The 25,106-nt window shown below is 43.9% G+C and overlaps 1 protein-coding gene across 1 annotated transcript in view; it reads right to left on the bottom strand.

The window, feature by feature from the left end:
* LOC120219913 (neuronal acetylcholine receptor subunit alpha-5-like) overlaps positions 1 to 18,182 on the bottom strand; it is a 37,259-nt gene extending 19,077 nt beyond the window's left edge. Inside the window, exon 1 of the mRNA XM_039216832.1 lies at positions 18,149 to 18,182. Coding sequence (XP_039072763.1) covers positions 18,149 to 18,182 — 34 coding nt within the window. The remainder of the gene's footprint in view (positions 1 to 18,148) is intronic.
* Positions 18,183 to 25,106: the final 6,924 nt, after the last annotated feature.

The raw sequence follows: 25,106 nt of genomic DNA, 5'->3' as shown, positions 1-25,106 counted from the left end.
TTTCCCCTTTTTGACCCTTTTATGTATTTTATACTCCCTATTATTCGCCCTCCCTCCTCCATCTTTTCTCTTAACTTTTTCGTTTTCCCTCTTGCTTTGCATGTTAGTTGAATTAGCCTGTGCGTTTGTGTGCTCCTGCTCCCTGTGTGTTTGTCTGTCTGTTTTCTTTTCCAGGGCTACCTCAAGAAACAAGCTAGAGTGCACAAGGTGGAGAGTCCCAAATATCACTACGAATAGGAAAATAAAATAACCAAGGTCCCAACAAGAGAGACCAGGGGATACCATTCAAAACCAAATGTGCAATGCCACTGCACTTATTTTCTTTATTTCTTTGTAATGTCTTATACCATTCCTAGTAATAGTCTATTTTTTTTAATTAAAACTTTATTCCTCTAAGCAAACACTGGTGAATTCTACCAAACATTCAAAGAAGAATTAATACCAACCCTTCTCAAATTCTTTCAAAATACAAAAGAAGAATACACACTTTCAAATTCATTTTCCCAGGCAAGCATTACCTTGATACCAAAATCAGACAAGGACTGCACAGAAAAGCAAATCCAATCCAGTCCAAAGGCTAATAGCCCTGATAAACACATGCACAATAATCCTCAACAAAATATATCACCAAACTGAATCAACAGCACATTAAAAGGATCATACACTATGAATGGTGGATGTATGCTAGGGATACTTGGGATTTGCTCTCTCTCTCTCTCTCTCTCTCTCTCTGCCCCTTCCCCACTCTCTCTGCCCTTCCCATGCTAGTGTGCGCTCGCTCGCGCACACTCTCTCTCTCCCCCAATTAATAACTAAGTTTTTAAAAATTTATTTTTAAAAAAATTCTGGAAAAAAACACAGGGCAAAACCTTCATGACACTGGACTTTGTGATGATTTCTTCATTATGACAACAAAAGCACAAGCAACAAAAACAAAAATAGACAAATGGGAACACATCTAACTCAAAGATATGTGTACATCAGTGGGGGGTAAGACTGATAGTGCTCAAGGGTACAAACTTGTAAAATTTTTTTTTAATGTTTTTTATTTATTTCTAGGAGAGAGAGAGAGACAGCGTGAGCAGGGGAGGGTCAGAGAGAGAGGGAGTCACAGACCAAAACAGGCTCCAGGCTCTGAGCTGGCAGTCAGCACAGGGCCCGACGTGGGGCTCGAACCCATGAACCGTGAGATCATGACCTAAGCGAAAGTCGGACGCTTAAATGACTAAGCCACCCAGGCGCCCCTCAAGGGTACAAACTTGTAACAAGCAGTAAATAAGCCACTGAGATCCAAAGTAAGATATGACACATATAGACAATACTGTACAGTAATTGTGTCACGTGACAAATATTGCTACAATGGCAATCATATTACAACATATAAATGTATCATGCTGTACATGTACACAGTAACATGCTGTACATCCTCAGTTTGTACAATGTTATATATAAAATTCATTCAATTAAAATAAATACCTTTTTTAAATTTTAAAAATAAAAGTACATCAAAGGACATAATCAACAGAGTGAAAAGGCAACCTATGGAATGGGAGAAAATATTTGCAAATCATGCATCCAATAAAGGGTTAATATCTAGAATACGGAAAAAACTCCTACAATCAACAACCAAAAAAAAAAAAAAACCCCCACAAAAAATCCAATTTAAAGATGGGTGAATAGACATTTGAACAGACATTTCTCTGAAGATGACATTAAAATGGTGAACAAGGGGTGCCTGAGTGGCTCAGTCTGTAACATGTCCAACTTCAGCTCAGGTCTCACGGTTCGTGAGTCCCAGCCCCGCACTGGGCTCTGTGCTGACAGCTCAGAGCCTGAAGCCTGCTTCAGATTCTGTGTCTTCCTCTCTCTCTGCCCCTTCCCCCCTCTCAAAAATAAACATTACAAAATTTTTAAATGGTGAACAAGCATGTGAACAGGTGTTCAACATCACTGATCATTAGAGAAATGCAAGTTAAAATCATAAGGTATTACCTCATACCCATTAAGATGGCTATCAAAAAAAAGAAAAGAAAAGAAATGAAATGAAATGAAATGAAATGAAATGAAAACATGTGTGGGAGGGAACTGGAGAAGCTGGAGCCCCAGGACCCTGTTAGTTAGTGGGAAAGTGAAATGCTGTGACAATGTGGAAAATAGTATGGAGTTTTCTCAAAAAATTAAAAAAAGAATTACAATATCATCCAAAAATTCCACTTGGGCATATATCCCAAAGAATTGAAAACCAGACCTTGAAGAGATAACTTGCACACCTGTGTGCACAGCAGCACTATTCACAATAGCCAAGAGATGAAAGCCACCCTAATGTCCATCTGCAGATGGACAGAATGTGGGACACACACACAATGGAATATCATTCAGCCTTAAAAAGGAAGGAAATTCTGACACCTGCTATAACGTGGATGAATCTTGAGGACATGATGCTCAGTGAAACAGGCCAGTCACAAAAAGACAAATACTGCATGATTCTACCTATATGAGATATCTAAAGTAGTCACACACAAAGTAGAATCTGGTAACCGAGGACAAGGAGCAGGGGAAATGAAGGTTTTTTGTCAATAGGAACAGAGCTTCCATTCTGCAAGATGAAAGCTTCTGGAGACCCGTGGCACAATACTGTGAGAACACTTAACACACACGACTGAACCATATACTTAAAAAATGGTTATGATGGCAAATCTTATGCTACATGGGTTTTATTTTTTACAACTAAATACTTTTTTAAAAACTCTAATTGAAACTATCACTTGCACAAAAGACATCTAAAACTTCAAATTAAAAAAAAAGTTTGCAATTAGTCGCATCAAATAAAAAACTGACAAAGCACAACAAAAGGCTTACATGTATTTCCATGAGGTACTGCTACAGGTAAAAAGGTACAGAAAATACTTTTGTAAAATAATCAGTGATTAAAATCTACCTAGCTCTATGAGTATACATGCCTGAAAAAAAGGAAGGAGACAGAAGAGGTGGGGAGGGGAGCATACAAACAAGGAAGGGGAAATAATGTACTAAATTAAAAAAAATAATTCTCAAGTAGTCACTCTTCAGATAAACTACAAATTTCTTAAACTTTCCCACACCTTAATATGTGCTCAGCACATAAGCAAAGTGCTAATTTTAGGTAAATTTTAGAAATCAGTTATTAGGATAAAAGTGAAATGACATGGCAATGAGAAAGAATGAAATCTGGCCATGTGTAGCAACATGGATGGATCTTGAGGGTGTTATGCTGAGCAAAATAAGTCAGGCAGAGAAGGACAAATACCATATGTTTGCACGTATAGGGGGATTAGGAGGAACCTAGCGGAGGACCATGGGGGAGAAGAAGGGGAAAATAGTGGGGGAGAGGGAAGGAGGCAAACCATGAGAGACTCTTGAATGCCCAGAACAAACTGAGGGCTGATGGGGGTGGGGGGGAGGGGAAGGAGGGAGATGGGCATGGAGGAGGGCACTTGTGGGGATGAGCACTGGGTGTTACACGGAAACCAACTTGACAATAAACTATTTAAAAAAAGTGAAATGGCATTTTTACTTAAGAACTGGACCTTAGTAATGAGCTGAATGGCACCTTCTTCTCGCACACCCAGCTTTATAATGGTAGCTTGTGCCATAGGTCAGGCCTCTGGTTAATGAATATCCTTTCATACATTTCATTTCTACTGAGCAAGAAAATTCTAACTCATAACTACAGGGTATCAGGAACAGAAGCAAATGGTGATAGATATGGAAATTCAACTGACGTCCCTGAAGAGTACTCTGAGCCCTGCATGACACTTAGATGGGCTGTCATCCCAGCGCCCCCGCAGCCCACGGCCCGCACACTCAGATGCCGGCACGTACCCTCTCACTCTCTCCTCCACCTCCTTGGTCTTTCCCTCCTCTCAGCAAGGGAATTATTTTCTCCGATCAAGGAGCAGCTTTGTTCTGATGAGTAGGGAAGGGGTTAATGGTACGCAGGGATAGACAAGGGACCCCGGGGAGGGGAGGCTGGCTGCATCTGTGGGTGGGACGCTGCAGGGCAGCAGGTTTGGGGGAAGAAAACCAGAAACGATAAATTCCACAGACCTGCCTGTGCTGGGTGCCATGAACAGTCTCATAAACTGTTCTCCAGTTCCTGATACGGTCCCAATAAAAAGCCAGGGACAAAAACCCTTGGCATCAACCCAGTGGGGACCCCTGTCACTCTCAGAGCTTTGTGCTATCGCTCAATAAACTCTGCCACTTTGCTCACTCTCTGCTGTCCCGAGATTCATTCCTTGACCCTGCTGTCACATCCTGCTTTGTCTCAAGTATGAGCACGGTACTGCCTCACTTGAGCAGATCGGGGGAAGGGCCAAAGCGTAAAACCAAGAAACAAAAAACAAGACAAAAAAAAACAAAACAAAACAAAAACAAAAAGCAAAAAAACAGGAACACCATAAAAGGGGCATTAATATTTCAAAAATATTATCTGGTCACACTGATTTCCTCAAAACTAAAAATCACCTTTTGCCCCTCCAATACCCAGCTCTACCAATTCAAGAGACGGCTGGATCAGCGAGCTATTGCTACTTCCAACGTCTGAAATCAGAAAAATTGCTTTGTTAGTATCATGAAGGAACGACTCTCTCAAATCCCCCAAGTTTAAGAACTGATGTGTATACTTTCCCCTGGAGAATTGGGGAACAGCAGAGGCTTACACACAGTGCCTGTCATGTCCTTCAGCAGCTGACAACTTGGTGCCTGTGATTTGACCTTATTTTCAGTTCCTTATTGTCTCCAACACTGGGTCAAAATCAGGAAACAGTGTGCCGTTTCCACCAGCTGTTACCCTAACCCTAACCTTAACCCTAACTCGCGCTGCGTGGACAGGCATCCTGGCGCAACCACTGATTCATACAGTGGTGTCCTTCCCTGCTGCCCACACAGCTGGTCTCAACACTTTTCCAGGCTACACCAGAGATCACAAACAATCCTAACTAAATTCAAAATCTCTTATTCTAGGAGCTCTCTCTTACTGATAAAAATAAGCCTAAGTGTCCATCAACAGATGAATGGATCAAGAAGATGTGGTTTATCTATACCATGGAATACTACATGGCAATGAGAAACAATGAAATCTGGCCATGTGTAGCAACATGGATGGACCTTGAGGGTGTTATGCTGAGCGAAATAAGTCAGGCAGAGAAGGACAAATATCATATGTTTGCACGTATAGGAGGATTAGGAGGAACTTGACGGAGGAACAAGGGGGAGAAGAAGGGCGGAAATGGTGGGGGAAAGGGAGAGAGGCAAACCATGAGAGACTCTTGAATGCTGACAAAAACTGAGGACTGATGGATGTGGGGGGGAGGGGGGGAGGGGCATGGAGGAGGGCACTTTGGGGATGAGCACTGAGTGTTATGTAGAAACTAATTTGACAATAAACTATTTGTAAAAAAAAAAAAATAAAAAAAAAAATAAAATAAAATAAAATGCTGTCAGGCCCATCTCCTTCGTGGACCGTGAACAAGCCAGAAGGTGATTCGCACTCTACATTAGTGGTTTTGTCTAACCAAAAAGCAAAAACCTAGAACACACACACATGTGACAGTAATAGCTCTCCCCTACGGCATGCTAATATGATATCCAGCATGTCACTTAATAGACGGATTCTGTCATTAGTCTCTTCCGCTTTCTTTTAAAGCAAAGTAACTTGGTACCTGGGTTTATGAACTTCTTACCTACAGCAGGCCTTATTTCTACTTTGAATGATGTCTCCAGGATACTGGTCTCTCCTCTGACTTTAGTAACAAAATTCATCAATTTTATACTATAAAGTGTTCCAATTATTCAAGGAAAGAATTGGTTTACCAGAGTAGTCGCTGTCTTTCACAAATGTCACAAATGCTTTCTGGGCTGCCATTATTCCACAAAGTTTCACAATAAAATAACCCTGGGGTACTCGGGAATAGATTACTGATACGGTTAAGTCTGATTTTCAGATAATCATGGTTTTGCTTTCCTTTTTTGGGAGTACATGTGACATCACTCTATTTACAGACTGATTTATCCAACCACATACAGACTTAGACTCTGTATGCACACTACATTTGTGGCAAAATTACAAATTGTACATTACTATTTATTTTCACTGTTTTAGCCACAGATCTTTTTTATAAAATGAGATACATGCAACACGATAGTAATTTTAAAAACCAAGCTAAGCTAATGTCAATTAATAATCTTTAAATTCTGTGAAGTCTAGCTACACTCCACACCATGAACATGTTAGCTAAGACGGTCAATTCACTACACGCACGTTCCTTAAGAAGGCAAATACTAAGAACATAAAGGGGGAAAAACATAACTTATATTTCAAATTTGTAAATGGTATGCAAAAAAATATAATTCCAGGCTGACCACAGGACAGATCTGGAGCGCCAATCCAGCAGACAGTCTCTCGGAGCTGCCGGCACCGGTGCTTCCCACCCTGACCTACAGAGTCCTTTGTACCCAACAATTACTTTCAGAAATTCTTCAGGAGGCTTGTATAATTGCACTCAGCAATGGAGATCCTAAGAATTCTACTCTAGCTCTCCATTTATTTATAACAGACAATCCCAAAAGGTCATTTCCAAGGACACTGCAGCCAGATGAATTTAAGGAAAGACCACTCATGTGGCACCTGTGTCTCCACCGAGACCACTCCTCTCAGGCCACACCTGAGTGCCCACTTCTCGTTCAAGTCATTTAGTGAAGCCACGTGTAGTTTCAAAGAAAAGTAACCTTGCTTCTTAGTTTTTAGTAGGATGAACAGGAAAAGGACACAGAACTGCAAAGCTGAAAGCACTCGTGAATTCGAGCCCTGTGTTGGGCTCCATGCTGATGGTACGGAACCTGCATGGGATTCTCTCTCTCTTCTTTCTCTCATCTGCCCTCCCCTGCTCGCATGCTCTCTCTCAAAATAAATAAATAAACTGAAAACAAGGTGTATGGCAAAAACTCTTCAATCCATTATTCTTGAACATTAATGTTTATTTATTTTTGAGACAGAGAGAGACAGAGTGCGAGCAAGGGAGGGGCAGAGAGAGAGGGAGACACAGAATCTGAAACAGGCTCCAGGCTCTGAGCTGTCAGCACAGAGCCTGACCTGGGACTTGAACTCACGAACCTAGAGACCATGACCTGAGCCAAAGCCGGACACCCAACCGAGCGAGCCACTCAGGCGCCCCTATGTACACACATTTTTAAATACACAAGCACATACGCAAAGAGCAAATGTTTTCCTCTTTTTAAGTTCTGTGACTTGCTGTTTTCATCCAATACTATACATCCATATAAACCTATCCTTCCCCACTCTTCCTTCATAAGCTGCAAAGCAGTGTGCATTGTGAGTATATCATAACTTATTTAAGCTTTCACCATTGATGGGCATCTATGTAGTCTTCAATTTTTGGTTATTTCTAATAACGCTACAATGGGGAAATGCTGTGTTAGCAACCTTGTGCATCTATTTTTCTATACTTATACAAGGATTCCCGTGGCATTGACTTCTTAGAAGCAGAATTGCTGAGTCAGGGGCATACACATTCTAACTTTTGCAGAATGCTGCCAACAGCTTCCCTTTCCTCTTCACAGGCTGCCACGAGAAAGAAATAAGATAATGCCCCTGCAGAGACTTATAGAAGTGATGTACAATGTATTTATGCATCCCCAGTTCATGGTTAAGGCATCACTAGGGCAGTTAATCCACTTTTCCAAGGCTCCTTGTATTGTTTAACTTAACAAAAAATGACTTGTGTTCCTTTAAAAAAAAAAAAATCTTCGCAGCTGCCCTAGGAGGGTTATTTTAAGCAATAGTAAGATAAAGCAGTGAACATAATCAATCATTTTGTAAATGAGAAGAAATGTGTCCTGTATCCAACATTCTCAATGTGACAAATAAGTAAGGATTACAGATGAAATGCAGAGGATTTTTTCACTCCAGGAATTTCATTACATTTCTATTGATTCTTATAACAGAATTATAGGATAAAGTTTCTCTGTAACTGGTAAGCTTTAATAAACCTAATTTAACATATTTCCCTGACTCTCGGAAAACCTGCAGTAAGAAAACGACCTTAGTGTTAAATTTAGGTCCAGTCAATAGTTCTCAAGGAGAGAACATACTTTCACACAAAAAAGAAAGTTTGAACATCATCAGATCAAGTAAACGCAGAGTTCACTGTCTTAATTTGATACCATAAACCTTTCAACAGGAAAAGATGTGTATTATGAGCTAGTGTGTTTACAGTATTCTACATGATGGCACCTGGTGGTATAGGAGTTGCCTCAGTTTGCTACAGTCTAGATGACCTTGATAAGATTCTTGCAAATCTCCTCCTCAGAGTTCTCTAATTGTGAATGAACTTTGAGGGCTAGAAGGAAACAGGGAAAAGGGAAGCCAACTGCTATTTGTTAGGATGGAAGAATAGTGCTTGTTTTCTTGGTTTCCATTGGTCTAATGTTGTTTGGGCTATGGTTCACTCAAAATTCACTATTTCCATAGTTACTGTCATTAGATCCTCTTGAAAATTCACTCAATTGATATGAAGGGAAAACTACCCGTGGGCTTGCTACTCGGACATCCCCTGAGCGCTCGTTAAGATGGAGAATCTCATGCCTGCCTCCAGCCTACCGAACCAGCATCTGCATTCTCTCTTTTTTTGATTTCGTTTCAAGTTTTTATTTAAATTCTAGTTAGTTTACATAGAGTGTAATATTGGTTTCAGGAGTAGAATTTAGTGATTCATCACTTACATACGACACCCAGGGCTCATCCCAACAAGTGCCCTCCTTAATGCCCCTCCCCCACCTGCCCCTCCCTCCCTCAACCCTCAGTTTGTTCTCTATCATAAGTCTCTTCTGGTTTGCCTCCCTATCTTTAGTTCCTTCCCCTATGTCCACCTGCTTTGTTTCTTAAATTCCATGAGTGAAATTATATAGTATTTGTCTTTCTCTAACTTATCTCACTTGGTATAATACACTCTAGTTCCATCCATTTCATTGCAAATGGCAAGCTTTCACTTTTTTATGGCTATACACACACACATCACATCATATCTTCTTTATCCATTCATCAGTCGGTAGACATAGGGGATTCCAGTGCACATTGTTTGGGAAGCCATAGTCTGCAAGACTTAAACAGTGATTCTCAAAGAGTAGAGGTGAGGTGAACAATTTTGTCCCTTAAGGCACATTTAATTATATCTGGAGACATTTTTTGGTGGTTGCTACAGGCATCTTGTGGATAGAGGCCAGAAATGACAGCTAACAATTTGCAATGCACAGGACTGTCTCCCGTAACAAAGAGACCCTGACTTAGAGAAAAAAGTTTTGCCCAATTCCATATATACACTGTTGATTATAAAATAAAAAGAAATAAAAATAATATCAAGAGTTTATACTGTGAGGTTCCAGTTCAAGATAGTGATGTAGAAAGATCCTGCACTCCCCTCCACCCACAGACACACTGAGTCGATAGCTAGATATAGGACAATTTTTTCCTAAATAAACCCAAAGGCTAGCTGAGTTCTGACTATACATAAGGCGGATGAGAAGAAAACCACATCCAAGCAGGCAGGACGGGCTGGGAGATGATCTTGCCATTAACCCCAACCCTGCAGAGCGACCCATAACCAGGAGAGAAAAATCCCAGAGCTTCCCTACAAGGGTCACAGGGTTCAAATCCCACACCGAGCACCTTAACATTTAGAACCTGCAACTGAGAAATAAGCCCGCAAAACATCTAACTTTGAAAACCAAGAGGGCTCAGTGCTAAGACCTATGAGATTGTAACAATTTGGAAGACAGCTCTCGTCAGGGCCTGTGCGCACAGACTTACCCAGTCCAAGGCCCAGCTCAAAGGCAGCCCATTGCCCAGACTTACGGTGAAGGAGCCTCACCAGCTTAAAGCACTGGTCTGAGGGGTAGGCATCTGATGTAACACACGCATCCGGAATCTACTGGAATACTCTCCGTGGACACAGACTGCTGGGCGCCACCTTTGGGCTCTCCCTTTGTTGTCTCCCAGTCTTTGCGGCTGCCGCCCAGGGGATGCTTCTTGACTGTCCGGCTCTAAAGACCAGTGGAGCTTGCTCTCCTGGTCCCGTGGGGCTGTAACAGTTGGTGCCACCCAAAAAGTAGTTCATACTCCTGTCTGGCACCCTGATTTTTGCGGCTGCTGACAAGGGACATCTCTTCATCACCTGGCTCTTGTGGCCAGTGGGGCTTGTACTGGCGGGTCCCACAGCAGGTCCAGTGTAACCACTGGAAAAAGAGCTCTCAAACAGCTACCACCCCCAAGTCACAGCAAGAGGCGACAGAACCATGAGCTCAGTCTTCTTGTGAAAGAGGTCTACTAGCTAATCATCATGGCTCTGGCCTGAGGGACAGATTTCTAATCAAACTCTCGTCTAGGGGCTGTCTGTGAACTCTTCCAGAGACCTCAGAGGGGAGGCACTATCTTTGCTCTCTCGCTCTGCTGTACTCCAGAGAAGCAGTGTCTCGTCTCCAGGAAGGAGGCTCAACACATGGCTGGTGACCCGTGTTTTACATCTGGTGTCCAGTGTTCGCAGCTGCTGCCCAGAGGATGTCCCCAGATAACATGGCTCTGGGGGTGGGTGAGGGAAGGGGTGGAGAGTGTTTCATTTCTGGGTCTCATGGGACCATGGCAATTGAAGAGACAGTTCTTAACAGACCACCACCCCCAGGGCACGGCCCAGAGAGCAGACAGACAGAAAGATACATGCCCCTACCTAGTCTTTCTGTGAAGGAGGCCTCTTTGCCTCTCCCAGAGCTTTACCCTGAAAGGCAGGCTTCAGGTTTGGTGTGCACCTAATGGGCTTCGGATGCTTTTAAGGAACACGGGCCGTGTACACCATCTTGGTTCACTCCCTCTGCCTTGCTCCAGATGGCCAGCATCTCCCAGAAAAGAGCTGGTACGCTCATCTGGAGACCCAGTTTTTACAACTGCCACCCAGGGGACACTGCCAAATCACCTGGCTAACAGGGCTAACTCTTGTGGTCACACAGGACTATATATATTAGCTTTAAAAAATTTTTTTAATGTTTTTTATTTGTTTCTGAGAGAGAGAGAGAGACAGCATGAACAGGGGAGGGTCAGAGAGAGAGGGAGACACAGAATCCGAAACAGGCTCCAGGCCCTCCCTGAGTTAGCTCTCAGCACAGAGTCTGAAGTGGGGCTTGAACCCACGAACTGTGAGATCATGACCTGAGTTGAAGTCGGACATTTAACCGACGAGCCACCCAGGCGCCCCTAGCATGCTTTTAAAAGCTGCTACCTGAGGGGCACTTGGCTGGCTCGATTGGTAGAGCATGTGACTCTTGATCATGAGTTCAAGCCCCACAATGGGCATACAGCTTACTTTAAATAACTGAATGAATAAATAAATAAATTAAATTATTAAATTAAATTAAATTCTGCTACCTGAGGATCTGGCTACCAAACACTCTGAATACGGGCACTAAAATCCTCCCCTTAGGAATACTGACTGGTCTCGGGCACCTCTTCACCAACCGGAAGCTATTAAAAATACAAGAGGCTGTGGGGGCACCCGGGGGGCTCAGTCAGTTACGTGTCTGACTCTTGATCTTCGCTCAGGTCTTGATCTCAGAGTCGTGAGCTCAAGCCCCACGCTGGACTTCACACTGGGCATGAAGCCTGCTTAAAAATAAAAAACAATGGCTGTAAACTCCCCTGTCCTGGGGAAGGAAATAGACACCCCAATCCAGGAAGTCCAGAGAGTCCCAAACAACAAGCTCCAGCAGATTTTTCAGCAGAAACTCTGCAGGCCAGAACGGAGTGGCATGATATATTCAAAGTGCTGAAAGGAAAAAATTTCCAACCAAGAATATGCTACCCAGGAGACTTATCATTCAGAATTAAAGGAGAGACAGAGTTTTCCTGACAAGCAAAAACTAAAGAAGTTCATGACCGCTATACCAGCCTTACAAGAAATGTTAAAGGGGCTTGTTTAAGCTGGAAAGAAAGAGCACTAATTAGTAACAAGAAGGTATATGAAAGAATAAATCTCACTGGAAAAGTAAACTTATAGTAAAAACAGTGGATTCATTACTTATAAAGTTAGTATGAACGTTACAAGACAAAAGTAGTAAAAATAATCATGTTTACAATATTTAATTATGGGATACCCAAGATAAAAAATTGCAAAATGTAAAACACGGGCCAAGGAGCTTTCCAGGGCTTTTGAATGGGATCAAACTTGAGTTGTTACCAATAAAACAGACCGTTATAGACAAGTTGTTATATGTAAGCCCCATGGTAACCACAAAGCAAAAACCTTTTTTTATACAAATATATCATTTGTATATTTATAATTTTTTACAAAAGTTATAAATATGCAAATTATAAAGAGAAAGGAATATAATATACCACTAAAGAAAATCATCAAACCACAAAGTAAGAGAGCAAAAAAAGAGAGGAACTATAAAACAATCAAATATGGCTGTTACATAATGATAAAGATGACAATCCAAAATAAGGATGTAAAATTTGTTAATATTTATTCACCCAACTTGGGAGGACCTAAATATATAAAGCTAATATTAACAGATCTAAAGCAAGAAATAGATAGCAACACAATAGTTAAGGGATTTTAATACCTCACTTAAATAAATGGATAGAGCATCTAGACAGAGAACCAAGGAAACATCAGCATTAAAGGATTCTTAGATCAAACTGACTTAAATATGTACAGAATATTCTATCCAAAGCAACAGAATACATATTCTTCTCAAATGCACATGTAACATTTTCCAGGAAGATCATACAGTAGACCACAAATCAGGTCTTAATAAATTTAAGAGGATTAAAATCACATCGAGCATCTTTTCCACCACAACAGCATGAAACTGGAAAATTCACAAATACGTGGAGATTAAACAGCATGCTACCAAACAGCCAATGAGTCAATGAAGTAATCAAAAGGGAAATCAAAAAATACCGTGAGACAAATGAAAATGGAAACATAAATCGCAAGATTTATGGGATGCAGCAAAAACAGTTTTAAGAGGGAAGCTCATAGCTATATATGTCTACCTCAAGAAACAAGAAAAGTCTAAAATAAACAACCTAACTTTACACTCGAGGAGCTAGACAGGGCACCTAGTTAGTTCAGGCAGTTGAGCATCAATCAGACTCTTGACTTCCGCTCAGGTCATGAAATCAGGGATGTGGGATCGAGCCCCGCACTGGGCTCCATGCTGAGCATGGAGCCTACTTAAGATTCTCTCTCTCTGTCTCTTTCTCTCCCTGCCCCACCAACTCCCCACCCCCCTGTGCTCTCTCTCTCTCAAATAAAAAATAATAATAATAAATTTTCAAAAATTTAAAAACTATCTAGAAAAAGATGAACAAAGCCTAATAATGAAGCTTAGAGAAGAAATAAATGGAACAGAGACTAAAAAATAAAATAAAGATCAATGAAACTAAGAGTGATTCTCTGTAAGATAAACAAAACTGACAAACCTTTAACTAGACTCACCAAGAAAAAAAGGGGACCCAAATAAGTAAAATCAAAAAGAAACAAGAGATGTTACAAATGATACCACAGAAATACAAAGGATCACACAAGACTATTGTGAACAGTTATATGTCAACAAATTGGACAACATAGAATGGATAAATTCCTAGAAACATACAATTTACCAAGACTGAATTATAATGAAATAGAAAATCTGAGCTGACTGATAACTAGTAAGGAGATTGAATCAGTAATTTAAAATTTCCCAAAGAAGAAAAATCCAGAACCAGAAGGCTTCACTGGTGAATTCTACCAAACATTCAAAGAAGAATTAATACCAATCGTTCTCAAACTCTCCCAAAAAAAGAGAAGAGGAAGAAACACTTTCAAATTCATTCTTTGAGGCCAGCATTACCCTGATACCAAAACCATACAAGCATGCCATAGAAAATAAAATTACAGGCCAATAATCCTAATAAACACAGATGTAGTAATCCTCAACAAAATATATAAGCAAACTGAATTACTAACACATTAAAAGGATCACTCAACATGATCAAGTGGGATTTATTCCATGGGTGCAAGGATAATTTAAAATCCACACAGCCAAGGGTGCTAAGACCTGGCTCTTGATTTCAGTTCAGGTCATGACCTAGTGGTTTTTGAGACTGAGCCCCCATCAGGATCTGCGCCAATGGCACTGAGCCTGCTTAGGTCTCTCTCTCTCTCTCTCTCTCTCTCTCTCTCTCTCTCTCTCTCTCTCTCTCTCTCTCTTTCTGCCTCTCCCCTGCTCATGATGTCTCACTCAAAATAAATAAAACATTTTTTAAAATCCACAATCCAGTAGGGGTGACTGGGTAGCTCAGTTGGTTGAGCATCCAACTTCAGCTCAGGTCATGATATCACTGTTCATGGTTTTGAGCTCCACATCAGGCTCCACGCTATTGGTGCAGACCCTGCTTGGGATTCTCAATCTCTCCTCTCTCTCTGAGCCCCCGCACCAGCACTTTCTCTCTCAAAATAAAAAAACTTTTTTTAAAAAATCCACAATGTAGTCAATGTGATATACCACATTAACAAAATGAAGGATAAAAATCACATGATCATCTGAATAGATACAGAAAAGCACTTGACAAAATCCAATATCCATTCATGATAAAAACTTGTAACAAAGTGGACACTGAGGAAATCTACCTCAACATCATAAAGCCATATATGACAAGCCCAAAGCTAATACCAAACTCAATAATAAAAAACTGAAAGCTTTTCCTAAGATCGATCAGGAGCAAGTCAAGGATGCCCACTCTCACCACTTTTATTCAACATAGTATTGAAAGTCCTAGCCAGAGCAATAAAGCAAGAATAAGAAATAATAGGCACGCAGGTGGCTCAGTCAGTTAAGCACCGGACTTCAGCTCAGGTCATGATCTCATGGTTTATGAGTTCAAGCCCCGCACTGGGTGAGTTTGAGCCCCGCATCAGGTGAGTAGAAGCCCGGATTCGGGTGAACCCTCCTTCTCTCTCTCTGCCCCTTGCTCATTTGCATCCTCTCTCTCTCTCTCTTCGCTCTCTCTTAAAAATAAAAAAGAATAAGAAATAAAAGGTATCCACATTGGTAAGGAAGAAGTAAAACTGTCACTGTTTGCAGATGACATGATGTTATACAATAAAGACTCCACCAAAAAAACTGTTAAAGTTAAGATTTAAAATCAGTTAGATTTAGTTAAGCTTCAGGATACAAAATCAACACACACAAAAAAATGTGCTGCATTTCTACACAAACAGCAAACTATCAGAAAGAGAATTTTTTTTAAAAAGTCCCATTTACAATTGCAACAAAAGAATAAAATATTTAGGAATAAATTTAACCAAGGAGATGAAACACCCACATACTGAAAACTACAAGACATTAAAGAAATTGAAGACAACAGAAATAAATGGAAAGATTTTCCATGTTCATGGATTGGAAGAACACTGTCAAAATGTCTATACTACCCAAAACAACCTGCAGATTCAACACAATCCCTATCAAAATTCTAATGGCATTTTTCAAAGAAATAGAATAAATAATCCTAAAAACCATAAAACGGGCCACCTGGGTAGCTCAGTCAGTTGAGCGTCCGACTTCAGCTTAGGTCATGATCTCATGGTTCGTGGGATTGAGCCCCGCGTCGGGCTCTATGCTGACAGCTCAGAGCCTGGAGCCTGTTTCAGATTCTGTGTCTCCCTGTCTCTCTGACCCTCCCCTGCTCATGCTCTCTCTCTCTCTCAGAAATAAGTAAAACATTAAAACAACAACAAAAAAAACCTGAATAGCCAAAGCAACCTTGAGAAAGAAGAGCAAAGCTGGAGGCATCATGTTCCCTTGTTTCAAACTATATCACAAATCTATAGTAATTAAAACAGTACGAAATTGGCATAAAAACAGACACACGGATCAATGGTACAGAATAAAGAGTTCAAAAATAAACCCATGCTTACATGGTCAATAAAATTATGACAAAGGAGCCAAGAATATACCAGGAGGATAGTCTAACAAATGGCGTTGTTAAGGGGCACCAGGGTGTCTCAGTCTGTTGAGTGTCAACTCTTGATTTCCACTCAGGTCATGATCCCAGGCTCTCCAGCCCCATGTCAGGCTCTATGCTGAGAGCATAGATCCTGTTTAAGATTCTCTTTCTCCCTCTCTCTCTTCCCCTCTCCCATGTTTGCACTCATGTGAACACTCTCTCTCTGTCTGAAAATAAACAAACATCTAAAAATAAATAAATGATGCTGGCAAAACTGGACAGCTAGATGCAAAGGAACGAAACTTATACCATGCACAAAAATTAACTCAAAATGGTCAAAATAAGTCAGGCAGAGAAGGACAGATACCATATGTTTGCACGTATAGGAGGATTAGGAGGAACTTAAGGAGGACCGTGCGGGAGAAGCAGGGGGGGAAATAGTGGGGGAGAGGGAGGGAGGCAAACCATGAGAGACTCTTGAATGCTAGGAACAAAGTGAGGGCTGACAGGGGGGAGGGGGAGGCAAAGAGGGGGAGATGGGCATGGAGGAGGGCACTTGTGGGGATGGGCACTGGGTGTTATATGGAAACCAACTTGACAATAAACTATTTTTAAAAAATTAACTCAAAATGGTTTAAAGACTTGAACGTAAAAGCTGAAAACCACAGAGCGTCCGGGTGGCTCAGTTGGGCGTCTGACTTCGACTCAGGTCATGATCTCCTGGCTTATCGGTTTGAGCCCTGTGTCAGGCTCTGTGCTGACAGCTCAAGGCCTGGAGCCTGCTTCCCATTCTGTGTCTCCCTTTCTCTCTGTCCCTCCCTTGTTTGTGCTCTGTCTCTCAAAAATAAATAAACATAAAAAAAAAAAAAATCTGAAACCACAAAACCCTGAGAAGAAAATGTTGGTGGTAAGCTCCCTGACATAGGTCTTGGTGATAATTTTCTGAACCTGACACCAAAAGCAAAAGCAACATAAGCAAAAATAAATACGTTGGACTACATGACACTCAAAAGCTTGTGCACAGCAAATGGAACCACACATGCATAGAGAAAAATATGAATGGACTAATATCAGATTGTTAACAGTTACTGGCTGGCACTCGCAGGTACTGGTGTATGGGGGCATACTTTCCAATTTCTTTTTTTGCATCACACATGTAAACTCCTGCTAGAAAAAGAACACTCTTTTCAAAAGTGAAAAAAAGGAAGAGGTAATGGTGTGGACGTAGCAATGGAGAACTAGAATACCCACATTCCAGGGTCCACCATATATGAAAGTGAGGAAAAGCAGCAGCATTTGAAAGAGCTACAGAGGAATCCGATTTGCTGAGGTGAGCCAGTTGCTAAGACTCAGAGGCGGAAAGAATGTTTTGTGCAGAACTGACCACACTTTCCTTTGAGACTGTTATGCCTGGCATGTTTCCATTAAAGTCCTTATCAGACTTTGGTGCAAATATTTATGTAACTGTCAAACCATATTAGATTACACTCCTCAAAAAAAAAGTCAATGCTGTCCTTTTTGTCAGAATTCAAATATTCATATTTAATTCCTATTTTTACTGGTAAAAGGCTTTATTTTATAATTCTACTTAAGAAGAAAAGAGTATGTTTTCTGAATTTAACACAGGAGAGATAAGATCATGCTTCCCTAAAATGGAAACTGACCGTTTAAATTAAAATTTTAGTTAAAGAGCAGAAAACAATCATTAAAATAACCTCTTCTATCCTACTGTCATTATAAAATTATACCTATCCTATTCTGGAGAGCAAACTTCTAAACAAACAAGTAATAAGCTTTTAACTATTCCGTATTTACCAACTCAAATTGTCAAGACATGCTTATTTAATATTAAACTTAAAATTACATCTGAAAAAAATTAATTTCAATTCTTAAGGGAGAAGAATAATATTATTAGAAGAAAAATGTTCTGCACTAAAATTACTATACTAAAAACTCATATCCTAATTATAAAAAATTACCTGCTAGATCTAATTTGTAGATTATGAATTGAAAAAACCCTATTCTGACAAATGACTGAAAACCTTTTAAAGCTCCATTGACAGGCTACATCATTAAACTCAGCTACGTCAGGAAATGCACAGACAACCCTACCTTCCAGGTGTTCACAGTCTAGCTCATAGACCATGTTAAGTATCTGCAAAGAAACCAAAAAATTTTTAATTTCAAATAATATGAAAAGTTTGCCTAATGACCTGAGGTACCTAGAGACTCTTTTGGATGTAATCACAAAAGTAGAGATGACAGTCACTATGTGTATTTCTGTTAGCTTCTGAAAATATGAATGAAAGTAACTACAGATGAGAAGAAAAAAAGCTTTCATAGCTCTCATTTTCTACTAAATAGTTATTTTCGTTCCCTTTTTTTTAAAATGGTTTTTTTTTTTTTAATTTATTTCTGAGAGAGAGAGAGAGACAGTGTGAGCAGGGGAGTGTCAGAGAGAGAGAGGGAGACACAGAATCTGAAGACAGGCTCCAGGCTCTGAGATGGCTGTCAGCACAGAGCCTAACGCGGGGCTCGAACCCACGAACCCTGAGATCATGACCTGAGCCAAAGTCGGACATTTAACCGACTGAGCCACCCAGGTGCCCCTACTTTAGTTCCCTTTTAATGACAGAACTCAGTTACCATATACACTAAAAATAAATAAAGTTCCAACCATTTAAAATGTCACACAGCTAAGAAATATAACTAGTGACTATTTTTCATAAATCACTGTTCCAATCATGGTCAGGTCACTTTAAAAGGCTTGTATTATCTTAATACATAATTATTTTTTTTAAGTTTTATATTTTTAGTATATAAAATATACTAAAAGTCCCAAAATGTTGGACTTGAACTCATGACTCATGACTTGAGATCAAGAGTTGCATGCTCTTCTGACTGAGCCAGCCAGGTGCCCCACTAATTACTCTTTAAAACACACAAAATTCCCTCTTGAGCCACTTTCAAACTCTGTAGTCTTCCATTACCCATGTAAGTATGGTTGCTGGCAGAGAAGACATTTTGTTTCCCTGAGAACTGGCTCGCATAAAACCATCAGAAAAAGTGACTATTAAAACTCTAAGATAAATATAAAAACAACAAAATGTAATTATAAAAGTACTTACGGCTGAAAGGTCATAAACATCTACCACCACCCTCTCATTTTAAAGAGGGAGAAATTAAAAACAGCAAGGTCAAGCTATATGCCCAAGGAAACAGCAAATTAGTGACAGGTCTCCAGATAGTACTTTCTGCCTCCCCACATTCAAAGGCAGTTACACACAAATCCTATCAACATTTAGGAGCAAGGGTGCAATTCCATCATCCATTTAATATCACATTGTTCTACAAACGATCGCTTACTAAGAGCACACAGAATCCTGAAATGTCAGAACTGGTGCTGGGGAGCAATTAATGACCCCTCATTTTACACATGAGTAAACTAATACCCAGAGAGAGATTACTGCTCTGTTTATTCATCCACAAGCATTTATGGGACTTCTACAATAAGCCAGCTCTTAGAGATACAAAGATAAACAGGATAAGATCCCCGTTCTCACTCTCAACTACAGAGAACAAACTAATGGTTACCAGAGGGAGGTGGGGGGACAGGTGAAATCAGTGAAGGGGATTAAGGGTTTACTCATGATGAGCACCGAGTAACGTACATGATTCTTGAATCACTATATTGTACGTCTGAAACTAATACAGTATGGTATGTTAATTATACTGGAATTAAAATTGAAAAAGAAAGATCCAAGTTCTTAAGGAGCTCATGTGGGACAAAGGGAAAAGTAATACAGCTTGAAAGCTATTTTCAGACAGACAGATATTTGCTAAGTAAAGTGGGGGCAGAAAGGAGGACTTAACCAGCCCTGGTTGTTTGAATATAACACAATCACCATGCAGGTACAGCTACTAACACTATCTAATGCTTGGCTACAATGTTTTACATGAAAATAGATAAGGGGCGTCTGGGGGGCTCAGTGGGTTAAGCGACTGGCTTCGGCTCAGGTCATGATCTCAGGGTTCCTGAGTTCCAGCCCCGCGTCGGGCTCTGTGCTGACAGCTCGGAGCCTGGAGCTGCTTGGGATTCTGTGTCTCCCTCTCTCTCTCTGCCCCTCCCCTGCCCGTGCTCTGTCTTCTCAAGAATAAATAAACATTAAAAACTCTTAAAAAACATTTTCACCAAAAGATGCAGGGAACCACCATTTTCCAGAACTGTCAGGCACAGTCACATATTACTTAATTCTGAAGATGACTCAGAGGTAAGCGATTTTCCCATTTTTGCAGAGGAAGTCAACCAAAACAAACTTGCCCAAGTAAAGATAATACACCAGAGTCATAGTCTGAACCCGGTTTGTCTGGCTCCAAAAACCACGTTCCTTTCCTTCTGTTGAACACCCTCAGCACAGGATTTTCTGTATTTTTTAAATGTTTACTTATTTATTTGAGAGAGAGCCTGTGCGAGCAGAGGAGGGGCAGAGAGACTCGCAGGCGGGCCCGCACCGCCCGCGCAGCGCCCGCGTCCACACACGCGAGGCGGCGACCGGAAGTGAACGCGGCCCGACGCCGCGCCCACTGACGCCCAGGCGCCCGGACACAGGGTTTTCTTTAAATGTTTAAGTCACCTCCACGTTATTTCTCTTCAGCCTCGTTAAGCAGTACGTCCTGCAATAAATAATTCTACTCTTCAAGATTATTACTTCCTAGAATCAGAAATCGATGTTTAAAAAGCGTAAGAGACGATTCGTCCTACACCCAAATAATGTCCCCGCTGGGACGCTACCTCATAAAAACTGACACACTGATGCGACTGTCGGCTTCCTTTCCTGCGCTTAGGTCACGTCACACGTGCTCCATAAACGGTCGTAGTTTTCTTCAAGGTAACGGAGAGGACTCCGAAACTGTCTCAAGCACCTGGCCTGAAGAATCACTACGTGTTTTCTTGTGTTGTTTCTCGCCTGTCCGAAACGTGTTACCACGCAGGCCGCCGGGGCAAGCCCCGCTCCGAGGCGCTAAGCTGGGCGCCGAGGGGCCGGCCGCCCAGCCTCCACGACGATCGCCTGCCAACCTCGTGCGGCGCGGCCGGGAGGCGGGCGGCGGGGGAGACCGAGTCTCAGTCCCGGGTGCTCACCGCGGAGCGGCCTGTGGGCGACGCGACCACGCGGGGAGCCCCGCTGGGTGACACCGCCGCCGCCCCTGGGAAAGTCGTCTCGGGGTGCACGCTATGCACCCCGCAGAACGCAGTGATGCAGGTCGGGGGACAAAACCCAGAGTGGCCTTCTCGGCATGTAAACGAACGCTCTGGCCATTTAAACTGAAACTTCACTCACGCGCCCGGGAGAAACAATAGCCGCACTCCGCGGCACGGGTTTCCCGCCCGAGCTGCCCCGCGACCCCCGCCCCCCGCGCCTCCCGGCCTCCAGACCCCGGCCGCCCCGCGATCCCCGCCCCGCTCCCTGCTCCCCGGACCCCGGCCGCCGCGCTCCCCGCGACCCCGCGGGCCCGGCCGCCCCCCGGACCGCGCTCTGAAGGCCGCCCTCCCGCCGCCCAGGCTCACCTCCAGGCGCGTCGACCCCGGCGCCGGCCGAGCCCCAGCGCCCCGCGACCCACTGAAGCAGGAGGAGGAGGCGGAGCGGGCAGGACCCGAGGCCGAGCACGGCGGGCGCGGACCCCCGCGCCGACATCGCCGGGACCCGCGCGGGAACGCACGCAGCCGCCTCACCACGGCCGCGCGGGAGAGGGCCGCAGGCTCCAGAGGGTCGGAGCTGGGAGGTGGGCGGGCGCCAGGGGAGAGCAGACGGCGCTGAGGGAGGGCTGCTCGGCTCCGCAGACCCCGGCCCGCGAGGCCACCTCAGCGAGAGGGATTCCAGCGGGCTCGCCGCGCGTGAGAAGGCTCGCGCGCCCGGCCCCGCCCCCTCATCCTGGCCCCGCCCCTTCTGCTCGGAATCCCGCCTCGCTCCTCCCGGGCCCGCCTCTGGCCCCGCCTTTGGCCTCGCTCAGCGTAGCGCTAGAGTTCCGCCTTTTCCGCCCCTGGCCCCGCCCCGCGATGGCCCCGCCCCGGGACGGCCCCGCCCTGCGATGGCCCCGCCCCGGGACGGCCCCGCCCCCGGGCCTGAAAGCCCTCGGAGAGAGTCCGGCGCCCAGCCCCAGGAAACCGAAGACCAGAGGCTAGTGCAGCTGGTCGACCAGCCCGTCGTGTGGCCTCCGGCGACCCAGGCAGACCCCTTCCTCCCTGTGCTCACCACCATTAATTAACGTCTGCGTCGTGCTCAGCACCGGGGAAAAGCAGACGGGCAGACTGCGCCCAGGGGACAGGACAAAGTTGCTGACGAGAAATCCCCCAGAACAGAGCGCGTAGCTGAAGCACGATGACCCGGGGTGGGGGTGGGGCTCGATCCCTGCTACTCTGTTGTCCCTGAAGCGAGGCAGGGGGACCAGAGGGCCCAGCCCAGACCCTCCTTCAGGCGTCCCCCAGAATGAAGCGCAGCTCCTCAGCACAGGCTGTGCCCACCACCCTCACCCCAGTGTGGCCAGCAGTGAAGGTCTGTAACCAGTAACACCCCCGCCCCGGGGTGGCCAGGAGTGAAGGTCTGTAACCACTCCCCCCCCCCACCGTGTGGCCTGAGTGAACATCTGTAACCAATGCCCCCCCAGGTGGCCAGCAGTGAACATCTGTAAGCAGTGTCCCCCCCCCCCCCACTGTGCGGCCAGGAGTGAACATCTATAACCGCTGCCCACCCCACTAATAAAGATTAGTGGCTCCATCCACCAGACACGAAGCCACTTGGGCAGTGATCGGGGCTGATGGCTGGAGGACGGTCTCCAATCTCTGCAGACCCTAGGTTTTATCCTCTCTGTTCATAATTGATTAGAAAGCTTCATTTGGCTGAAGAGATTCAGGCAAATTAACTTTAAACTTCAGTGGCAGAGCGTTTCACTGATTTTTCACAGAAAGCTTTATGGAGCTGACACCTCTAACAGTCCTTGTGAGCAGGAATTTGACACCAAGCTCCAGACTCAGCAAGTCTGTTTAAAAACCTGGTTGTGAAGAATGCAAATGATAAAATTTAGGTAGGACTTTTTTCCTACGCCTAAGTACAGCCAGGAACATGGAAACCGTATCCAATGAAGCTATTCTGCTGAAGCCAAAGGGGCCATAGAAAAGGAATCCGTAAGATGATAAGCAGATTAGTCATTAATTACACTCCTGCACAGGAAGGAAGTTGTCGTCCCTTCACTGCAAATTTCTCTTTTGCTCTGAACAATATATGGGGCATACAGACACTTATGCAATTCATTCTAACAGTGTTTGAGAAAGTCAAGTGTTATTCCACTTTTACAGCTGGGGGACTTGAAACAGAGTGGTTGAATAACTGCTGGAGGTCACAGAACCTGTCAGTGGAAAAACCTGAATTAAAAGGTTGTTAGCTCAGCCGCAGCAAGCATAATTGCAACCCCTGGACCTCTGGGGTGTTCTCTCAATAACCACAGGAACCATGGTTATTTACATCATCTGTGAAAAGGACTACTAGTTGTGAAAGGCAAAGTAATTTGTTGGGCACTTTAGAATCCAAGCAAATAATTATGGAATATAAAACATGCATTTTGGATGGCTTTTTCTAGAAGGATATGCCAATTATTCCCAGTTGCTGGACACGGTGGCTGCGCCTGACCCGATGGCAGGCGTCCTCACACTGCTAGGAGACGCGGCTGACAAAGGGCAGGAATACCACAGCCACTACGTCCCCCGAAGCGGCATCTGTCCGCCAGCTTTCTGAGTTTCGACCAAAGGGCCTGCCGCACAGTCTTCACAACACACCTGCTTTCCAGACACACTCCCTCTGATGAGTGTGGGAATTTTAGTACACTTCCCTGCCTTCGTCCGTCTCCTCCCCTTCTCTGAACATCCACACCTGCCCTTTCTTCCAGACCCACCTCCCTGAAGCACAGCGGGGTCCCCAAACACAGCCACAGCCACCGCCACCCCCTCTGTCAAGTCCCAGACACTTCACTTTTATTCTCTGACAGCACTTCCTACTTCCCATCTTCTGTATTTCTCCATAAATCTCTGCCCCCTACTAGGTAATGTACTCCCGGGCCTAGAATGTACGTTTATTCACCGTTACAATATGCACTAGCCAGCCGGTGCCTTGCTATAGAATGTGGAATTTAATAATTGCCCTATTAACCTCGCCAGGCAGCAGGAAAATGTAATAATCAAAGCACTTTTTAAATGTACTTGCCCACTTACTCTCAAGCAGGACGACAAGAGCCGAGTTTCTCTTACCCTTGTTCTGCCCTCTCCTCAGTCCTCGCAGGCCCCCCCCCCACTGCATGCTGGGAACTGCACAGGCTCAAACACGGGACCGATCTTCTTGTGCGCCCCCCACGCTCTGTGATCTTCTGCAGGTGGATGTCTTCCAACCACGGATGCACAGGTGCTGATCTCACTACCGAGCTCCAGTGTGTCCCGCTGGGTACGTGACGACACTGTCACTTGGACACATCACTTCGTATGCCCCAAACCACTGTCTCTTCTTCGCCTTCCTATCTTAGTCAGTGGCACCACCATCCAACTAATTACTCAGGCTAAAAACCTGGACGGCATCCTTGGCTCCCTGGCCTGCTTCACTCAGCACGTCTAACCCCCTTTCTGTGTTGCTCACCTTGGCTACACCTTGAATCATGTCCTCCCTCCTACTACTGTGGTAATGTCCATGCTTGACCTCCAGCTGACACTGCTGCCCTGCACTCTAGCACATTCTGTAGATGGCAGCCTGAGTGATTTCTCAGAACACAGAAGCCAAAGCCCAAATCCATGCCAGGGTCCCCAAGTACCCCCCACTGCCCTCACCAGCTCCACAACACACCCCTCCCCCTTGCAGGAACCACCCAGCAGTGTACCCCCAAGGCCCTTCCCATAACTTCTCCCTTTGCCTGCATTTTCTCTCTCTACCCCCCCACCCCCCAGCTCTGCCTAATTCCTACTCCTCTGAGAGTGAGCGGAACTGTCACCACTTGAGAGACAAAAGCAGCCTATGTGCGCTGGGTCCTCCACTCC

This window comes from Hyaena hyaena, unplaced genomic scaffold (genome assembly GCF_003009895.1).
Source record: "Hyaena hyaena isolate Hyena2069 unplaced genomic scaffold, ASM300989v1 scaffold_13, whole genome shotgun sequence".
Classification (NCBI taxonomy): Eukaryota; Metazoa; Chordata; class Mammalia; order Carnivora; family Hyaenidae; genus Hyaena; species Hyaena hyaena.
Note: the sequence above shows the minus strand (reverse complement) of the source record. Positions and strands in the feature narration are given on the sequence as shown.